Below are 16,621 nucleotides of genomic sequence, written 5' to 3' on the forward strand. Positions count from 1 at the left end.
GTACTGGGCGGTGTGCATTACCACGCCTTACGTTATTCTGTCACGTGTTAATAAACAAAAGCAGCTGACGGCCAATTCATCATTTTCATTCTGCAATGGATTTGTTGTGACTCCAGAATACATGTAACTCCCTCTTTGGCTGAGCCGAGTTCTCTATTTGCGTGTACTTTGCGCGTTGACGCCCCCTGCTGGTCATAGTTGTACATCTCCACCGTCCAGTTTTTGGCTCTTCTGGAACGAAGTGAAGATTTTCTGATGAAGCTGCCCCACCTAGCCTGCTGATTCATACATATTTGTCTTCACGTGACGCCTGCCTGGTTTCTACAACATGAAACTGAAGCTTCTGGGATTTGTCAGGCTCGGTGAGAGTTAACAGTCAGCCTACTTGCAGTTTACAGGTTGAACCAAAGGTGGATATACATCTACACATTAATATACATCTGCTAGCTGTATTTTCCAGTTAATACACTCATTTAATTTAGGGTAGTCGGTCCAGATCGACAGCTGAACCGTTATTGGAACAATATCTAGAATCAGTATTGGTCTCCAATTACAACACATACAATACCACGCCTCCTCATCTCTATTCGCACCACCGTCTTATTTTCACATACCTTTTACATGAATCATTCTAGCCAGACATATACACATCACTTCATCAGAAATACACGTCCATGCCTTCAAAGTCAAAGGGGATGGAAATAGTTATTGCAAACATGCTGCCACTAGATGACATGGTTGAGTCATATTCAAACTAGAATGGATGTAAAAACAAAGATGCTGTTGGGACTGTAATTTCTGCTGTATTCTTGATTGTGCTTTTATGAAGTTTCCATCAAAAAACATAATAACAAACTGTTGTCTGAACAGAAGTCACTGTGGAAATAACTTATGGTTATCCTTATTTTACAGTAGAGATTGTAGTGTTGCATTTATTGTAGTTTATACAACCTTAATACAACAACAGAAATGTGAAGTTGTAGAGAGGCTACAGGCCTAGGATTTTTGTTGTGTCATTTCATTAACGTATTTAAAGGATCAATTACCTCAATTGCCTAAATATATGTTATTGAGTTTAATGTCTCTAAATTAAATGATCCAAATCATTCTCATTACCTGCTACTGTTATAATATTTCCTTCATGGACCCATTTTTAAATATGTATTTTTTGATCCAGTTAATGTTGCAAATTGAAATCATGATTAATAATATGGTGGGTAATAATTGAGTCTGAGGTGCATTAAGAATATATAATGTGTGTGTATATATATATATATATATATATATATATATATATATATATATATATATATCGTTAAGAATATCAATAGTAGCCTTGCCCATCGATTTTATTGATTCGTAATTGTTATTGTCCATACGTACATAAATGACATTTGTTGGACAATAGTCCACAGATAAACACGTCTTGTAACAAGTTATAGAACTACAAAAATTATGTTATGGCGATTGTGGTTTTTGCATTGAGCTAATGAGTTTTTGCATTGAGCTAATAGTTACATTAATATTACGATGCACCAGTTTCCATTCACAGATATACATTATTATACTCAAAAGGTCCAGACACTGGAGCGTGTGGAATTTTCGAGTGACTCCTGAAGGCATCGCGCTTATCACATGGCAGGTGATGGTTGAGGAAGCTCGCGCTTCACTACAGCGGACCGCACAGTGGAGCGCGGTTCAAAGCGCATGCATGTGTGAGTCTTCTACGTGTGTCGATCTGACTGTATGTGTGCGTGTGTGTGTGTGTGTGCGTGCGTGTGTGTGTGTGTGTGTGCTCACATTAACGCCAAGGATCTCCAGCAAAACAATCTGAAGGATCTAGTTGGATAAAGTGGGATCGGAGTTGCATCGTAAGTAACTGAAGTGCATGAGGCTGAGTACTGTGATAACCTGGTGTTGATGTGGGAACGCAAATATGTCATGTCGTCACCCGTAGTGACATTTCATCCAGGTGTCATAGTGACACTAGCGCATTAGTTCAATATGAACTTCATAGTTATACATTCTTCTTTTGTACATAGTAAATGGGATTTCCTAGCTCGTGGTCCCCGAGGACAAAGCATCAAATAGCCTTATGAACCATAAATATTTATTTCTGGACTGTGACGGCTCCAAATACCTTTTATCATCTCTAGGTTAAAAGCTGCACATTTGAAACACATTCGAGGCTGCTGATGCTAATACTCTGATACAATCTCCCAAGGATGCAGGGATGTGGCAGCCTCCTCCATCTCTAGGAATCACTATGGTTCCCATATCTCATGTATTTCAACTTGCTGATGTTATCAATTATGTAAAGTAGAATATAAACGACACGTGTGGGGTATTTGATGTGCACTTCTCTGTCAACGGTTGGACTTTGTCCACATGAAAGCACATTTGGCTTGTCTACAAGCGACATGCTAGAAAACATGGCACTTTTGTTGTGGCACTGGTTCTTCTCTCTCGCTCAGTCATGTCCTGTCACCTCGGAGCTATTAAATGACGTTTAGTTTCACTGACACATGCTGTGTAATTGCACATCATCAATTTGTGACAGCATGAGTGAGAGGGGGGAGGGAGAAAGAGAGAGGACGCTGATATGCTCATGGTGAATATCAAGGCTGATGTGTGGCTCCCCACTGCTGAAGCATCTGCTGCATCTAATCCTGGAGATAGTGTTCAGGAGCACACAGAGAACATGTATGCGCACATGCACAGACATCACAGACTGGCGACTTGAGAGAGCTGAAGGAGCCTCCTGCCTCTGAATAACGCAGGCTGGGGCCTCTTTTCTATTGCAAATCTCATTTAAAAGGGAGTGAGTTGAAAGCGCCATTGCACTGACGACAGTGAATTGATTAAGGCTGCTTTGGTTGGCTCTTGGGTGGCATTAGCACTTCTGAACCACAGAGGAAATCAACACAGGGGCTGAAGGGAAGTGGCGATGAATAAAAGCCCTACTTATATAACAAACGTATAATCGTAGCAGTTATTAACCAATGCTTTTTAGCTTACCTTGGAGTAGGTTTAGAGCTTAATCTCTGTACATATGAATGCATGAATTGTGCAAAAACATGGATCCGTAGACGATGTAATTCATCCCACAATCAACACATGCAACATCCTCGGTCCCAGAGCCCATTCATTGGAAAACAACTTTAACAGGGAGAAAAAAAGAAAGAAAGACAGGTGGCAGTAGATGGGATATGTACAGAATGTACCAATGTTACACAGTTACAACACATTAAAGGAATATGACATAAGTGATTCTTAAACTGAGAAGTGGTGAGCAGAATAATGACGTAAACATTGTAATACTACAGCGAACGGTGGATAGATCTGCATCGTAATGATAATCAAGTCAGTTATGGTATTTGCAATAGAAATGTGAACATTTAGTGCTGGGCAAATGTTCTTCTACGATTAATTGCAATTATTTGTATTTGAAAACTAAATTAAAAAGTAGGGTTATGGCATACTTTTATTTAAAAAGTACTAATATATGAACAAAAGAGCAATAACCTTTGGTTTGCAAACACTTTAAACAAATAAGGTGCATTTGAACAGCAGAGTCCACAACCACGACCATAATATTATAACAGGCAAGTTAAAATGTATAAATCTCATTTTTATTTTTTACTGGACAGGAACCAGCAAACCTGAAAGGTTTTCCAGGGTGCAGCATGAAGTGGTATTTGTTATTAATGTATTATTAATAGTACATGGATGTTCATAATGCTATTATATTTATAAGAAGCCATACTTGTAGGGACTTAGGACCCGGGGGGATTCGGGTGAGGGGAACAACCTGGGGGGAAAAACCTGAACAAAGAGCTAAAATAAAGAAAAGATAAAGTTTGTTCTCATGTCATGTAGTGTTTACACAACGATAGCGGCTACAGATAACTTTGGTTCCATCAACTCACCGTCTGGAAGAGATTTAAAATGAAAATGTCCATGTGAGAGTTTGCTAACTTGCTCCATTTTCTGACCCCACCATGGCTCATGTGAGTGGCTGCAGCAGTCTTAGGATCCAACATGGACCCCATTATTAAATATCTTGTTCCAAGATAACTGATTGGGCTGCTGGAAGCCAGGTCAACACCACCTGGAGAAACTATTAGACAGTTGATTTTGGAGGCGCTCCGGGCCTAATCAAATAAACTTTTGTCTAAGTTTAAGATCAGAAAGTTGCTGGTCATCAAGGTTTTGATGTCCTTAAGACATGCTTGAAGTTCAGCGTGCTGGTTGGTTTTGTCTGGCTTGATCTTTTGATTGATTTTCTGCATTACAATTAAAGTTTATATTTTTTCTGATAACTAAAAGACCTAAAAGAAGCATATGTAAGGTTATTATAATTGGTCCAAGCACAGAACCTTGTGGAACTCCATGACTAACATTAGTAGGCATTAAGGTTTCATCATTTACAAACACAAATGTGGGTCGATCCGATAAATAGGACCACTCTGTTTCCTTTAATGCCAGTTAAATGTTTCAGTCAAATATTCTATAATGCGATGATCAATGGCGCGGCACTGAGGTCCAAAAGACAAGAACAAAAACGAGTCCTTTGTTGGATGCAAGTAGAACGTACTTTGTCAATTCAATGGAAAAAAAACCTCTGAGTCTCTCGGGGGGGCATTTGGGGACTGACTGATCTGCTTCTCAAAAACTACAACCAAGTTAAAGATAAAGACAAACTGATGGTGATCTTAGTCCAGGGTTGAATGTGAGAGAAAAGAAAGTGGCGTATAGGGGTGTGGACAGGAAGTGCTGAAATGGCAAATAAGAATGGTAAAAAGGGGAATTAGAAGGGTGGAGGCTAAAAGCTTGTTTTATTTGATTTGGTTTCCATCTCCTCTGCTGAGAAAAACAGTGAGTGGTTGTGAGATAGATAATGTATTTCTTTAGTTTGACAGCAGCCCAGTTGTTAAACACTGTCCACATTTCTGCATGAATGGAAATCAAGGAGTAATACTGCAATACCACGGTTCATGTTGTGAAGCTTTCCACATTCAATTACTTTGTACCAGAGTTTTAGATGCAGTTTACACAGTAAACATGCCACGTCTTTAGATAATACACATGTCACTTCCTTTACAAAGTGGGAGCATCACTTAGTCAAATCTTTCCCTGTTTGACGTGTCAGAAAATAATATTAAACAGAGCAGCCAAGAGAGCGAGAGAGGGAGAAAACAACTTAGGCCAATGGGGGAGAGAGGAGTTTGAGAAAAGAGGGATGTAATGGGGGAGGTGGAGGTCATGAAGGCCGGAGCAGGGAAGAGGCGATGGGAATGAGGTCCGATGCAGGCGGATTCCTATTACTTAGTTTTTAGTCTGATCTAATAGAGTTAGAATGTGCTGATATGTCTGTCCCTGGACTGAGTCACTAGATGTAGTGCAGTATGAATGGGGAAGGACGCATCCCCCCCCCGTCTTAAAACCTGCTTTCTCTCTATTGACCTGCTGGGAGGCAACTCCAAGAAGAAGTCCAATTGTAAGGAATTCTATGAGAGAATGGCTCTACTTGTCTCTTGATTTATTCCCTCAGAAAACATTGTAAACATGAGTTTATGGTCTCAGTCTCTAGTTTCTCCTCCTCCTGACCTAGAGGCGCGCTTCCGTTCCTTCATTTTATTTCATGCGTTTTATATCCACCCATGTGATGCTATTCAGCCAATCAAATATGTATATTTTGATAGTAGTATATGGTCTGGTTTTCACTAAAATGAAGTGTGTGTGTGGGGGGGGGGGGGTCTGTGCACCTGCTTGTTACCTGGGAGCCATTGAAAGCTTTGCCTATGTAGCTGTAACATGACGCTGTAATGTGAACTGTTCCCTTGTAGCCCGTTTGTTAGCAGCTTCTGACTCTGTAACCTGAGTCTTCTGTAGCCGAGTTGCAGCCCTCGTCATCCTGCTCCAAGCTCTACAATCAGCCGTTTGTACCCCCCTGCAAGCTTTGCATCTCAGTGGGTGGGAAGTTGTTCCCTTGAGACTGAATTTGATTGGAGGCTAAAAAGGATGCCATCACTGACGATGCTCCTGGCCATAGCCTCTGAGCTTCAGCAGGCAGAGCTGAGCTCATCTCAGTTGGTCTACTCCAGCAGGAGATTGTTGCTTTTTTCACATGCGGTTCATGGTCAGATTCCTTCTGTTCTTAAGATGCCTGCTTAGATATTGCACCTTCATGTGATGTGGGAAAAAAGGGAATTCAGGGGCAGATTGGCTTCATGATGACAACGTGGCCTTTATTTAAAAGAACTATACTGTCAGGTGACTGTATTGGCTTAAAGCAGAATCTCACCAATTTTCCACATGAAGGTCACATTACTCATGAGGAGTTCCTCTCAGCCAATAAAAACGTTCATATAAATCCTTATTTAGTTCTGAAAGAGCAAGAACAAGAGTTAACTGGAGAATATAGCATCATCAGCAGACATCACACATGATGCTCTAGTGTCATTTGGGGTACTTGATTAACTTTAATCTGGATTTCTAGGCCTCTTACATTTCTGACCTTTGCTGTCTGTTGTGAGGCCCTGTCACAGGATGAACATTGTGGTTCTCCTTAAGTGTGACAACACTTGGTTAAGTATAGATAATTATTCAATTGCCTCATTAAACACATCTGCATGTGCTTTGAAAAGAGAGAACTCTAAAGTTCTCTGAATTAATTTATTCATAAACAGTTGTAAAAGGGAAAAGAAAGTGGGTAAAACAAGGGATTAAAAAGCCAATATGAGTTGGCCAATCTGAATATTTTGGTTGTGAAGCCATTGGCCTTCTTTACCAGCCTGTCTAGTCCCTCTGCCTGAGGAAGACCAAGCCATGAAGGAGTCAGGAAGTCTCAGTCCCCTTAGCAGATCCGCTCTGCTCTGTCCCTTTTTGAACAAGGCGACTGTGGAGAGCTTTCAGAGGGTTGACGGTTCGATCCCTGCCTCTGCTACTCTGTTACTCTATGTGTCCTTTGGCAAGACACTTAACCTGGACAGGAAGTTCAGGTCACACACAGGCTGCGGGTTGGCTAGCCCCTCTTTGTCACCTGACCTAAATGCCCCCTTCTGTTCCTTAAGGGCCTTTATTTCATGTGGCAAATGTGGGAGTGTTGCAGGAGTTTCACTGTGACCAGTGCATGGGGGATAAACCAGGCAGCACAGCACAACCAAAGGCCATTACTGGGATTCCATGAACAGTTCATTCATTGTGGAGCCCGTCATGTTTCACCGTAGGTTTGATGTGTTCACATACCGACATGTTGTCTTTTACTGGTCACTCTGAGAGCAGCTGCTTGACTCCCGAGATGAAGGAGAGAGAGAGAGAGAGAGAGAGAGATCAGGGAACATCCTCATCTGAAATGTCTGTGATCCTGTGCAGTGATGTTAATTGATGAAGAGTCTGTTGGCTTGGCTACACGGACATACACACACAGAGTTGTGTTTTCCCTGTGTGACAGGAGGGCCGGGGGGGGGCTTAGGTCTGGCCTCTAGCTGGTGACACTAATCCAAACAGGCTGAGCCAAATAAGGAGGAACAGTAAACGCACACACCCTTGCTGTGTATGTGTGTGTGTTAATGTTTTACTCTCTCAACATTACAGGTCCGGTTCACAAGCATTCTGGCATTTCCTGGTCCCCCCCCCCCCCCCCTCCCAAAGATTTGATTGCTGTGAAGGTTTTGGTGATGCTGTAATTCCAAATGTCAAGGTTTCCCACTCTGCAGAGCGACAGCAGGAGGTCCTTCACCTTGTGTTCCTGTCGGGCACGTTACAAAACCAGCTGCACAAGGAACATTTCCCCCTCTCAGAGCTCAACATGTTGCTGCCTCACTGCCTCTCTTTGCCTTCTAATCAGGAATATGACCTGGAGAATGGAAACGTATAAAAAGAATTTTCAGCACGTAAATACATCGTAGTGAGGGCTGTCAAACAGGAAGGGTTGATTGAATTTAAGTAACTGAATCTACATGAAGGTTTTTACTTCTCAGGGTTGAGAGTTAGAAGTAGTCATGCTCCTGGTTGACAATAGTGTGTGATTAGGCACTAAAAAAAAGTCTTTATGTAACGTGTGTGCTCAAATCACTTTGTAAGACGTGATCAAGATTCATATTTTGTATAAAACTATGTGAGGAAAAAAGTAAAATCTAAAATCTTTGAGAATATTTCACTTTTTCACATCATTTAATCAATGAATATGAATTGGGATTCCTAAAGCACCTCTCAAACAAATCAAATGCAATTCAAAGATCACTGATGATCTATTTGCTGTATGGTTACTCTAGTAACTCTGAAGTCAGTGCAAACCATAAAATATTGTAAATGCATCACTTTAACTTTGTTAGATACATCTTTAGTGTTTGTTTCTTTATAAAAAGCAGTTTTATTATTCATGTTTAAAACAAATCTTGTCATTAGCGGTTTTAATGATATATAATAAGCTGCCCAGCTAGTTTTAGGAAGTTAAACATGGCGGACCGTGGCCTCTACAGCAGATTGTTGGCTGCAATGGTTTCAGGAGGACAAACTCGTCCTGAGCTCGTCCTTCAGCAGACACCACACGAACACTCCTCCTGTTAACGTGCCGACGGTGACCCAATGGGTGTGAGTGTAAGTTAGTCCTGGCCGGGTGGCACCTTGCATGCTAAGTCCTGCCTTGGGTTTATGAATGGGTGTGATTATGACATGTTAAGGCAACTTAAGTAGTCAGAAGACTAGCAGGTTATAGTCGAGCTGCTCTGCCACTGCCATGACAAGAATGCAGCAATACTGGATCTTCAACAGCCTGCGAACTGTCCTTCAGGCCGCAACACGTGGTAAAGGTGTGCAGTCATTGTGCATTGTGCATTACGGTAGTCGGGTGTTACCTCTGACATGTGACAGGACTAATAGGTCTGTGGAGGAGAAGGGAAAGCCCTGGCCTCATGGTCCTGTGTGGTATGGCATAGAATAGAATGTGCAGCCGTGTCCCTTTGCTGCCTCCTCTCTGTCGGAGGCTGCAGCATTAGATTTCCCCTACTTTGTGACTAGCTTGTTGTACACATTTTAGTGGTGGGGACGTTCTCCTGCTCCCATTGCTGGTTGTTACTCCCATGTTGGTCGCTGCCTGCAAGTCATGTGTTGTTGTGTATTCTGGTTCATCACCCTCCCTCTCAGGGCAAAATAGATTACAGCGGAAATGAGAGCAGAAGTAAAGTGACCACCGTGCAGAACAGATCACAGTCAAGGAGAAAGAATCAGATAATACAAAGAGATGGATGTCATGCTCTTAGACATGATTAGGACGCACCCACACAGAAATACCTCCGGCAAGTATCTCACCGTCTTCGCTTTAGAAGATGAGGAGTCCAAGAGCAAGCTGTCAGACTGGTGTGGCACACAAGTTTTACATTTCTTCATAATTCATTATCTAGTCTAAGACATGTGCAGCAGGGATGACCTGTAACCTTCTGCTTCCTAACTTATAAAGAGTGACTTTGAAGAGCACATGTGATGTTTTAAAGATGCACAATCTACTTAACCTTTACCGAGGCAGAGGGACCTCGTGTGAGGTGAAAGGGTTTCAGGCAAAGTTCCCAGGCAGTTAAGATAAAGCTTTAAATTAGCAAACATTTAAGAACTTTGACTCAGACATAAAAGAATCATTAATGTCATTAAAAAGATTAAACAAGACAAAAAAAATAGAATAACATTTTCAGTTTAGTTTAATATTGTCTTGGTGAATGGTGAATTCCAAGCAGCAGCAAACAGAAATGTCTTTACTCTGGATTTAAAGGAGCTGATGGACTCAGCAGACCTGCAGCTTTCTGGGACTTTGTTCCACATATGTGAAGCAGAAACACTGAACGCTAATTCTTCATGTTTAGTTCGGACTGTGGGAACAGGAAGTGGACCCGTCCCAGACGACCTGAGGCTTTGTGGCGGTTCATAAGGTATCAGCAGACCAGAAATGTACTTTGGCCCTAAACCAATCAGTGTCTTATGTCTATTTTATGTCTATGGGCTGTTGAGCACAAATACACAGGGTAAATCCCAAGTCCTGTCTGGTTAGGGAAACGGTAAAAAGTTACTGTAGCGTAGGGCTGTTCTTGTTATTCCCAAAAGCAACCAAATCTGTCATATCATTCCTTTCCTATTGATGGTGATGTTTGACGAAAATTGATTCAGGCTATCCGGCGGGATGAAGGACCAAACTTTAGCATTAATAAGGAACACTCGTATATCGATGGGAGCACTTGTGTCTGCAGCAGACACTTTACCTCATATGACTACGTTTTAGGGATCACTGTTTGCCGCTTGAAACCAGGGGCTGTTCCCAGCCCAGGGCTGCCAATCTCATTGTAGGTCGGGCCACTGACGATCGGCGAACGGATGACGGGGGGGTGGCGCCGACGGTCCGACCGCCGAACAGTACAGCCGACGGTTCGCCTGTGTTTGAGCGGTGCCAAAAACAGCAGCAGCTGACATCTGTATTCGGCTTCAACATTATTGTCGCTACACACAAGACGTTCACTTGGACAACCATACAGAACAAATTGATACCATAATGCTTCATTAAAAGCAGACTATAATGCTGTAGTATATCTTCTACATACATTATGTCTAAGTGGACATGCTAATGATTTGTCATTCTAGCTAACAATTCAGTAGCTAACAGTTAGCCTGATCGCCCTTACTTAAGTGAACTTGATACTGATGGACAAATTCCTCATGGAATAATGTGTACCATTTATTTATTTTGTTCTTTTTGTGACAGAGTTTTCCTCCACCAGTTTTGCAACGTCAGCAAATGTAATTGTAGGTAAATCTGTGAGTGAAGTTGTGAAGACTCCATTATCTCCTGATGTGTTGACGCTTGACAGGAAGTCCACTTCCACATTGATTACGCATTTCCGGTTTTTGTGAAAAAGGTATATTGCATCCCTGTTTTCATCACCTCAGTGTCTTAGTCCCTCCCACCAGGGATGAACTTGTCAAAGCACACTCAGAAATGATCAGTCAGAATATGAATGACGATAAAGGATGTAAAAGTGTTTCCGCTCTGCTGCTTTCTCTGACTTAACGTATTCATATGTATTCATTTGTTTGAAAGAGTTGTCTATATGAATAGACAACTCTTTCAAACAAATGATGAAAGTTGTCCGTGTTCTTTTTGTTGTCAGACCTACAATGAGCACTTTATGAACTTCTTCAATAATAAGATTCTGACTATCAAAGAGAAAATTGATGGTCTACTACCCCCAACCGGAGCCAACCCGTCCGCGGATGTAGGATCCTTGGATGCAGCCGTGGGCCCTGATACCTACTTGGATGGTTTCTCTTCCATCAACCTTGATCAACTGACTTCTACAATTTTGAAATCCAACTCTTCCACTTGTCTCCTGGATCCGATTCCAACTAAGCTGCTTAAGGAAGTTTTTCCGTTAATTAGCACATCCCTACTGGATATTATGAATCTGTCTTTGTTGACAGGACATGTACCACAGTCCTTCAAGGTAGCTGTAATTAAACCTCTTCTGAAGAAACCTACCCTACCTCCAGAGGTGTTGGCTAACTACAGACCCATCTCTAATCTTCCCTTCCTCGCTAAGATCCTGGAGAAATCTGTCGCGAATCAATTATGTGACTTTCTACAAAACAATGCTTTGTTCGAGGATTTCCAGTCAGGATTTCGAATGCATCACAGCACAGAAACGGCACTGGTGAAAATTACAAATGATCTTCTACTTGCATCGGACCAAGGACTTGTATCTTTTCTTGTATTGCTGGACCTCAGTGCTGCATTTGACACCATCGATCACCGTATCCTGCTGCAGAGACTGGAACACTTGATTGGCATCAAAGGAACTGCACTCAGCTGGTTTAAATCTTATTTATCGGATCGATCCCAGTTTGTGTTTGTGAACGGTGAATCATCGAGGACCACGAATGTTGGTCACGGAGTCCCACAAGGTTCTGTGCTTGGACCGATTCTATTTACCCTGTACATGCTTCCTTTGGGCGACGTTATCAGAAAACACCGCATAAACTTCCATTGTTATGCAGACGATACTCAACTGTATCTATCGATCAAGCCAGAAGACACCAACCAACTTGTTAGACTTCAGGACTGTCTTGGAGACATCAAAACTTGGATGACCTGCAACTTCCTGATGTTAAACTCGGAAAAAACGGAAGTTATCATGATAGGCCCAGAGCGCCTTCGAAGTCAGCTGTCACGTGATACAGTCTCAAATGGATGGAATTGCTCTGGTATCCAACAGCACCGTCAGAAATCTTGGAGTTCTCTTCGACCAGGATATGTCCTTCAACTCTCATATAAAGAAGACTTCAAGGACTGCCTTTTTTCATCTACGGAATATATCAAAAATCAGGAACTTCCTGTCTCAAAGTGATGCAGAAAAACTAGTTCATGCATTTGTTACTTCTAGACTGGATTACTGTAATTCTTTGTTATCAGGCTGCTCTTGTAAATCGCTTAAACCTCTCCAACTGATTCAGAATGCTGCAGCACGTGTATTAACAAGAACTAAGAAATGGGATCATATAACTCCTGTATTAACTTCTCTGCACTGGCTTCCTGTTAAATCAAGAATAGAATTTAAGGTACTTCTCCTCACCTACAAGGCACTTGCTGGTGAGGCACCGTCTTATCTTAAAGAGCTTGTTACACCGTATTGTCCTACAAGGCATCTACGCTCCATAGATGCTGGGCTACTTGTGGTTCCTAGAGTTTTAAAAAGTAGGATGGGGGCCAGAGCCTTCAGTTATCAAGCTCCTCTTTTGTGGAACCAGCTTCCACTTTCAGTCCGGGGGGCAGACTCGGTCAGTTCATTTAAGATAAAGCTTAAAACGTTCCTCTTTGATATTGCTTATAGTTAGGGCTGGCTCAGGTTAGCCTGGACCAGCCCTTAGTTAAGCTGCTCTAGGCTTAGACTGCCGGGGGACTTCTTAGGACACACCGAGCCCCTCTCTCACTCTCACTCTCTCCTCCCACAATCATCCATGCTTTATTAATGTACATCACTAATTAAGCTTCTTTCCGGGAGTTTTTTGTGCTTTCTCGCCTAGCAGGTCTCCGTGGATCATAGTTTCGTGCGGACCCCGGTTCTGACTCCTGGCTCATGGCTCTGCTGACACCTGCTGCTGCCATCATCATTACTTTAAATATGATTCATATTACTGTCATCAAAAACCAACATCTTTCTGCTCTCCCTCCCCACAGAAGCCTCTGTGGATGGTGGTTCGATCTGATGGAGGTTGTCCCTGCAGTGGTCCTGCCGTACACCTCTTCTGCTACTTGCAATTACTTGTATCATTTCAGTTAGAGAAATTGAATGTATTGTACATCTTTTACATTGTTGATTCTGTACACATGACATCCATTGCAGTCTGTCCATCCCGGGAGAGGGATCCCTCCTCTGACGTTCTCCCTAAGGTTTCTTCCCTTTTTTCCCCATTGAAGGGTTTTTTCATATTTTGGGGAGTTTTTCCTGTGCCGATGTGAGGGTTTCGGGACAGAGGATGTTGCATGTGTACAGACTGTAAAGCCCTCTGAGGCAAATTTGTAATTTGCGATTTTGGGCTATACAAAATAAAATGAATTGAATTGAATTGAATTTAAACCAGACATCCAACTGATCAATCCGATCAACGGCGTCCAATCAAATAACCGGGGAACAATGAGGGGGCGTGTCAGCCGCCAAACCACTTCCAGTAAGGCTGCTCTCATGCGTCCTCACACCCCCCGCCCACCCATCTCCCTGTCCTCCCCCCTCTCTCTCTCTCTCTCTCTCTCTCTCTCACATCCCTTGGCTTCAGTTGAGCAGGGACCGGAGGGGATTACAGCAGCCGACACACAGGTGCAGTACATGGGAAATACCTCTTGATATGATTGTTTGCATACAGGCGCCTAGCCGATGTTTGATTTGGTGGCATAGCACGTTCACTGCTAACAGGGTGAACTGTGTGTTGGGACCTAGACTGGCTCAGTGAACCTGTCCAACAATCCAGTTTAAGTGTGTTGTGTTTTGGAGCCTCCAAGTTGGAGCAGTAGTGTTGGTTGTGTCAACATGAATACTTGTTTTCAGCAGTACGGTGGTGACGCACTGTTGGCTCCAAACTGCTCTTTCAACACGGTGAGACAAACTGTTTCTGCTTGAGGCCAAATAGTTTTTACTTGAAGGAGCTTTTTCTCAACCTTGAATCTTGAATGTATATTATTTAGTGCTTCGCTGAATAACAGGTTGAAACCATTCATCCAAACAGCAGTAGACATTACAGAGTATCATACGTCCTATCAGCACCTGATAACATGTTAACACAACAACTGAGCTGTCAACGCTGAGGCGGTGGATCTGGATCATAAAGAAACAGGTCACATTTTGTCCCGTTGACAAACTTGTTTTTCCGGAGTGTATCTCTGTAAAAAGGCTTTCCTGTTGCTTCGTCTGCAGTACTAAGATCCAAAAGACACAGCCCATGTGGTTTAACACCAAGACATAATCCTGCCGTTCAGTTTAACAGTTTAATGGTTTTAATATTTCTTTTAATATGTTGAGTTTACTGAGGAAATATTAGACAGCAATTAGACAACTCATGCAGATCAATTTAAAATAAAATCAGAAAAGAACTAAATACAAAATCACATGCAAAAAACAGACAGCACAACCAAAACCGACACATCCTGCAGCAAAAAAAGTGAAAACGCTGCGTAGTACAAAAAAATTGCTAAATATAGAAACAAAAAGCTATTTAATACAGAAACACACTGAATGAGGTGAATTTCACAACATGGGGGACGGTGGACAGGACTGTGACGGTTTGTCTCGTCAGCTCTGTGCTGATCTCTAAATCAGCACCTTTATATACACGGTGTCACAACTGAGCACACAATCATGTTGAGGCAACAATTCCATTGTTTACCTCCACTCTGTCTTTCTCTAACTGCCTCTAACTGTCTCTCTCTTAAACACACACGTGTGCTCACAGAGGCCCTGTTGTAACCATGTCATGGTGTCTGACCTGTGCTGTCATCGACAGTCGGGCCATTCATGGTTTTTAAACTAATGAAACCCCCTGATTTATCTGCATCCATACACACTCCTTATGGGAGCTTTGACTGTGGTTGGTGGTTATGAGCTATGCTTCCGAAAGTTAGTGGTAATATAGAAGAGGTTTATTCTCCCAAGGCCTTTGTAGATTACATCACTGGCCTTCCTCTTGATTTCTGAAATGTGATGTCGGTCTGTCTTTAAGTCAGCATGACAGCAAGAAAGAGGGTGGAGAGCCTGACTGAGGGATAACATAGAAGTGATGAGTGCAGGGCCAAGAAGGAATGACAGCAGGGAGGAGGAAAAGAAGGATGATGGGAGAAGCAACATTCTGCATCAAGGCGTTATGTAGTGTTCATCTATGCCGCTTATGTGAGTGGTACAGGTTACAAACTTATGAAAATCCAATAAACTCCACAGGTCACACGCCACGGTTCCGTTTCTTAGAACCGCTCTAGTGTCTTTTTCACATCAAATGTTGTTTTTTTTCAGAAGACCTTAGAGCTGATGCTTCCCGCCATCACCGTGGAAACGGAGGCCAGTCATATGCTGGAGGCTGCACTGGAGCAGATGGATGACATCATTGCAGGTAATAGCTAAGTGACAGTGTACTCTTCCTGACAACGTATCATCTTGAGAAATGGCCAGTACAGGTTGCAGAGTCGTGAGTGGAAGTCACTGGAGCTAAAGTCTATTCTTCTAATCGTTACCACAATACTACACAAAGGCTCCTTTTGTTTCCTTTAGAGAGCACAGTGCTCTGCAGATTACGGCGTCATGTGTTTGGTCAATTGGTCAATGAGGGGAAAAGTTCAACGTTGTCTCCTTTGCTGCCTGGACGTGTCCCTTGACAGGCCTGTAGTCTCTTACAATACAGCTGTATGTTTAGCTATGTATTGATGCTCCTGGGAGTATAGAAGTTAGTATTATGGTTTCTTCTGTGTGCACCATACAACCTACTGATTCCTCAAATAAAAGTTTGTTCCTAGTAGATTTCCTTTTCCGTTAGAATGTGCACGTATGTGGCGTTTAGAACATGGCGGGTTAGAGATGCTGTGGGGATAAAACGAAAGTAAACATAACTTCAGTGGTGTCTTTTACAGAAATCTAGATTTCATATTTTACCCAGGATTTACTGCCTGTTTTTCAAACACACAAAAATCACGATTGATGTAAATTGTATTTGGGGCTTTTCTACCTTTTTAAGGTTGCATGTCTATAACTTGTTGACCCTAAGAAGATCATTTATATTAAGTGCAGAAGTGGTCTGTTTATAGACATGTGCGTGTGCCTTCTGTTGTGTAACTAGCGTCATGTTTGCTACAGATGATACAGATCAGAAACAGATGATACAGCACTAAATGTTGATTGTGCTCCACTAACTCCAAAACGGGGCAAAACGCTTATCTTGTTTTCTTATTTTTTTTCTTTTTGTTTTCTATTTTTTTTGTATTTCGGTCTATTTCTCTCATTAGTACGTTTCTCTTACTTTTCTTTGTCTGGTTTTGTTCTTGACTGTCATTGTAAAGCGTGTTTGGGTACCCAGAAAAGCACTATAGATCATTATTATTATT

General features: G+C 42.2%; 1 protein-coding gene across 4 annotated transcripts in view; it reads left to right on the top strand.

The window, feature by feature from the left end:
* The first annotated feature begins 1,662 nt into the window (after nt 1–1,662).
* The window catches only part of ppfibp2b (PPFIA binding protein 2b), a 51,162-nt gene continuing 36,203 nt past the window's right edge, over nt 1,663–16,621 (top strand). For 2 of the 4 annotated variants that reach the window (XM_062563058.1, XM_062563059.1), the window contains exons 1-2: nt 13,662–13,856; nt 15,540–15,636. In XM_062563058.1, the coding sequence (XP_062419042.1) occupies nt 13,677–13,856; nt 15,540–15,636 (277 nt within the window). In that variant the 5' untranslated portion in view covers nt 13,662–13,676. Of the gene's footprint in view, nt 1,872–13,661; nt 13,857–15,539; nt 15,637–16,621 lie in introns of those variants that run through there. The other 2 variants (XM_062563060.1, XM_062563061.1) reach the window with 2 other exon arrangements.

The sequence above is a fragment of the Pungitius pungitius genome, chromosome 6 (assembly GCF_949316345.1).
Source record: "Pungitius pungitius chromosome 6, fPunPun2.1, whole genome shotgun sequence".
NCBI classification, from domain to species: domain Eukaryota; kingdom Metazoa; phylum Chordata; class Actinopteri; order Perciformes; family Gasterosteidae; genus Pungitius; species Pungitius pungitius.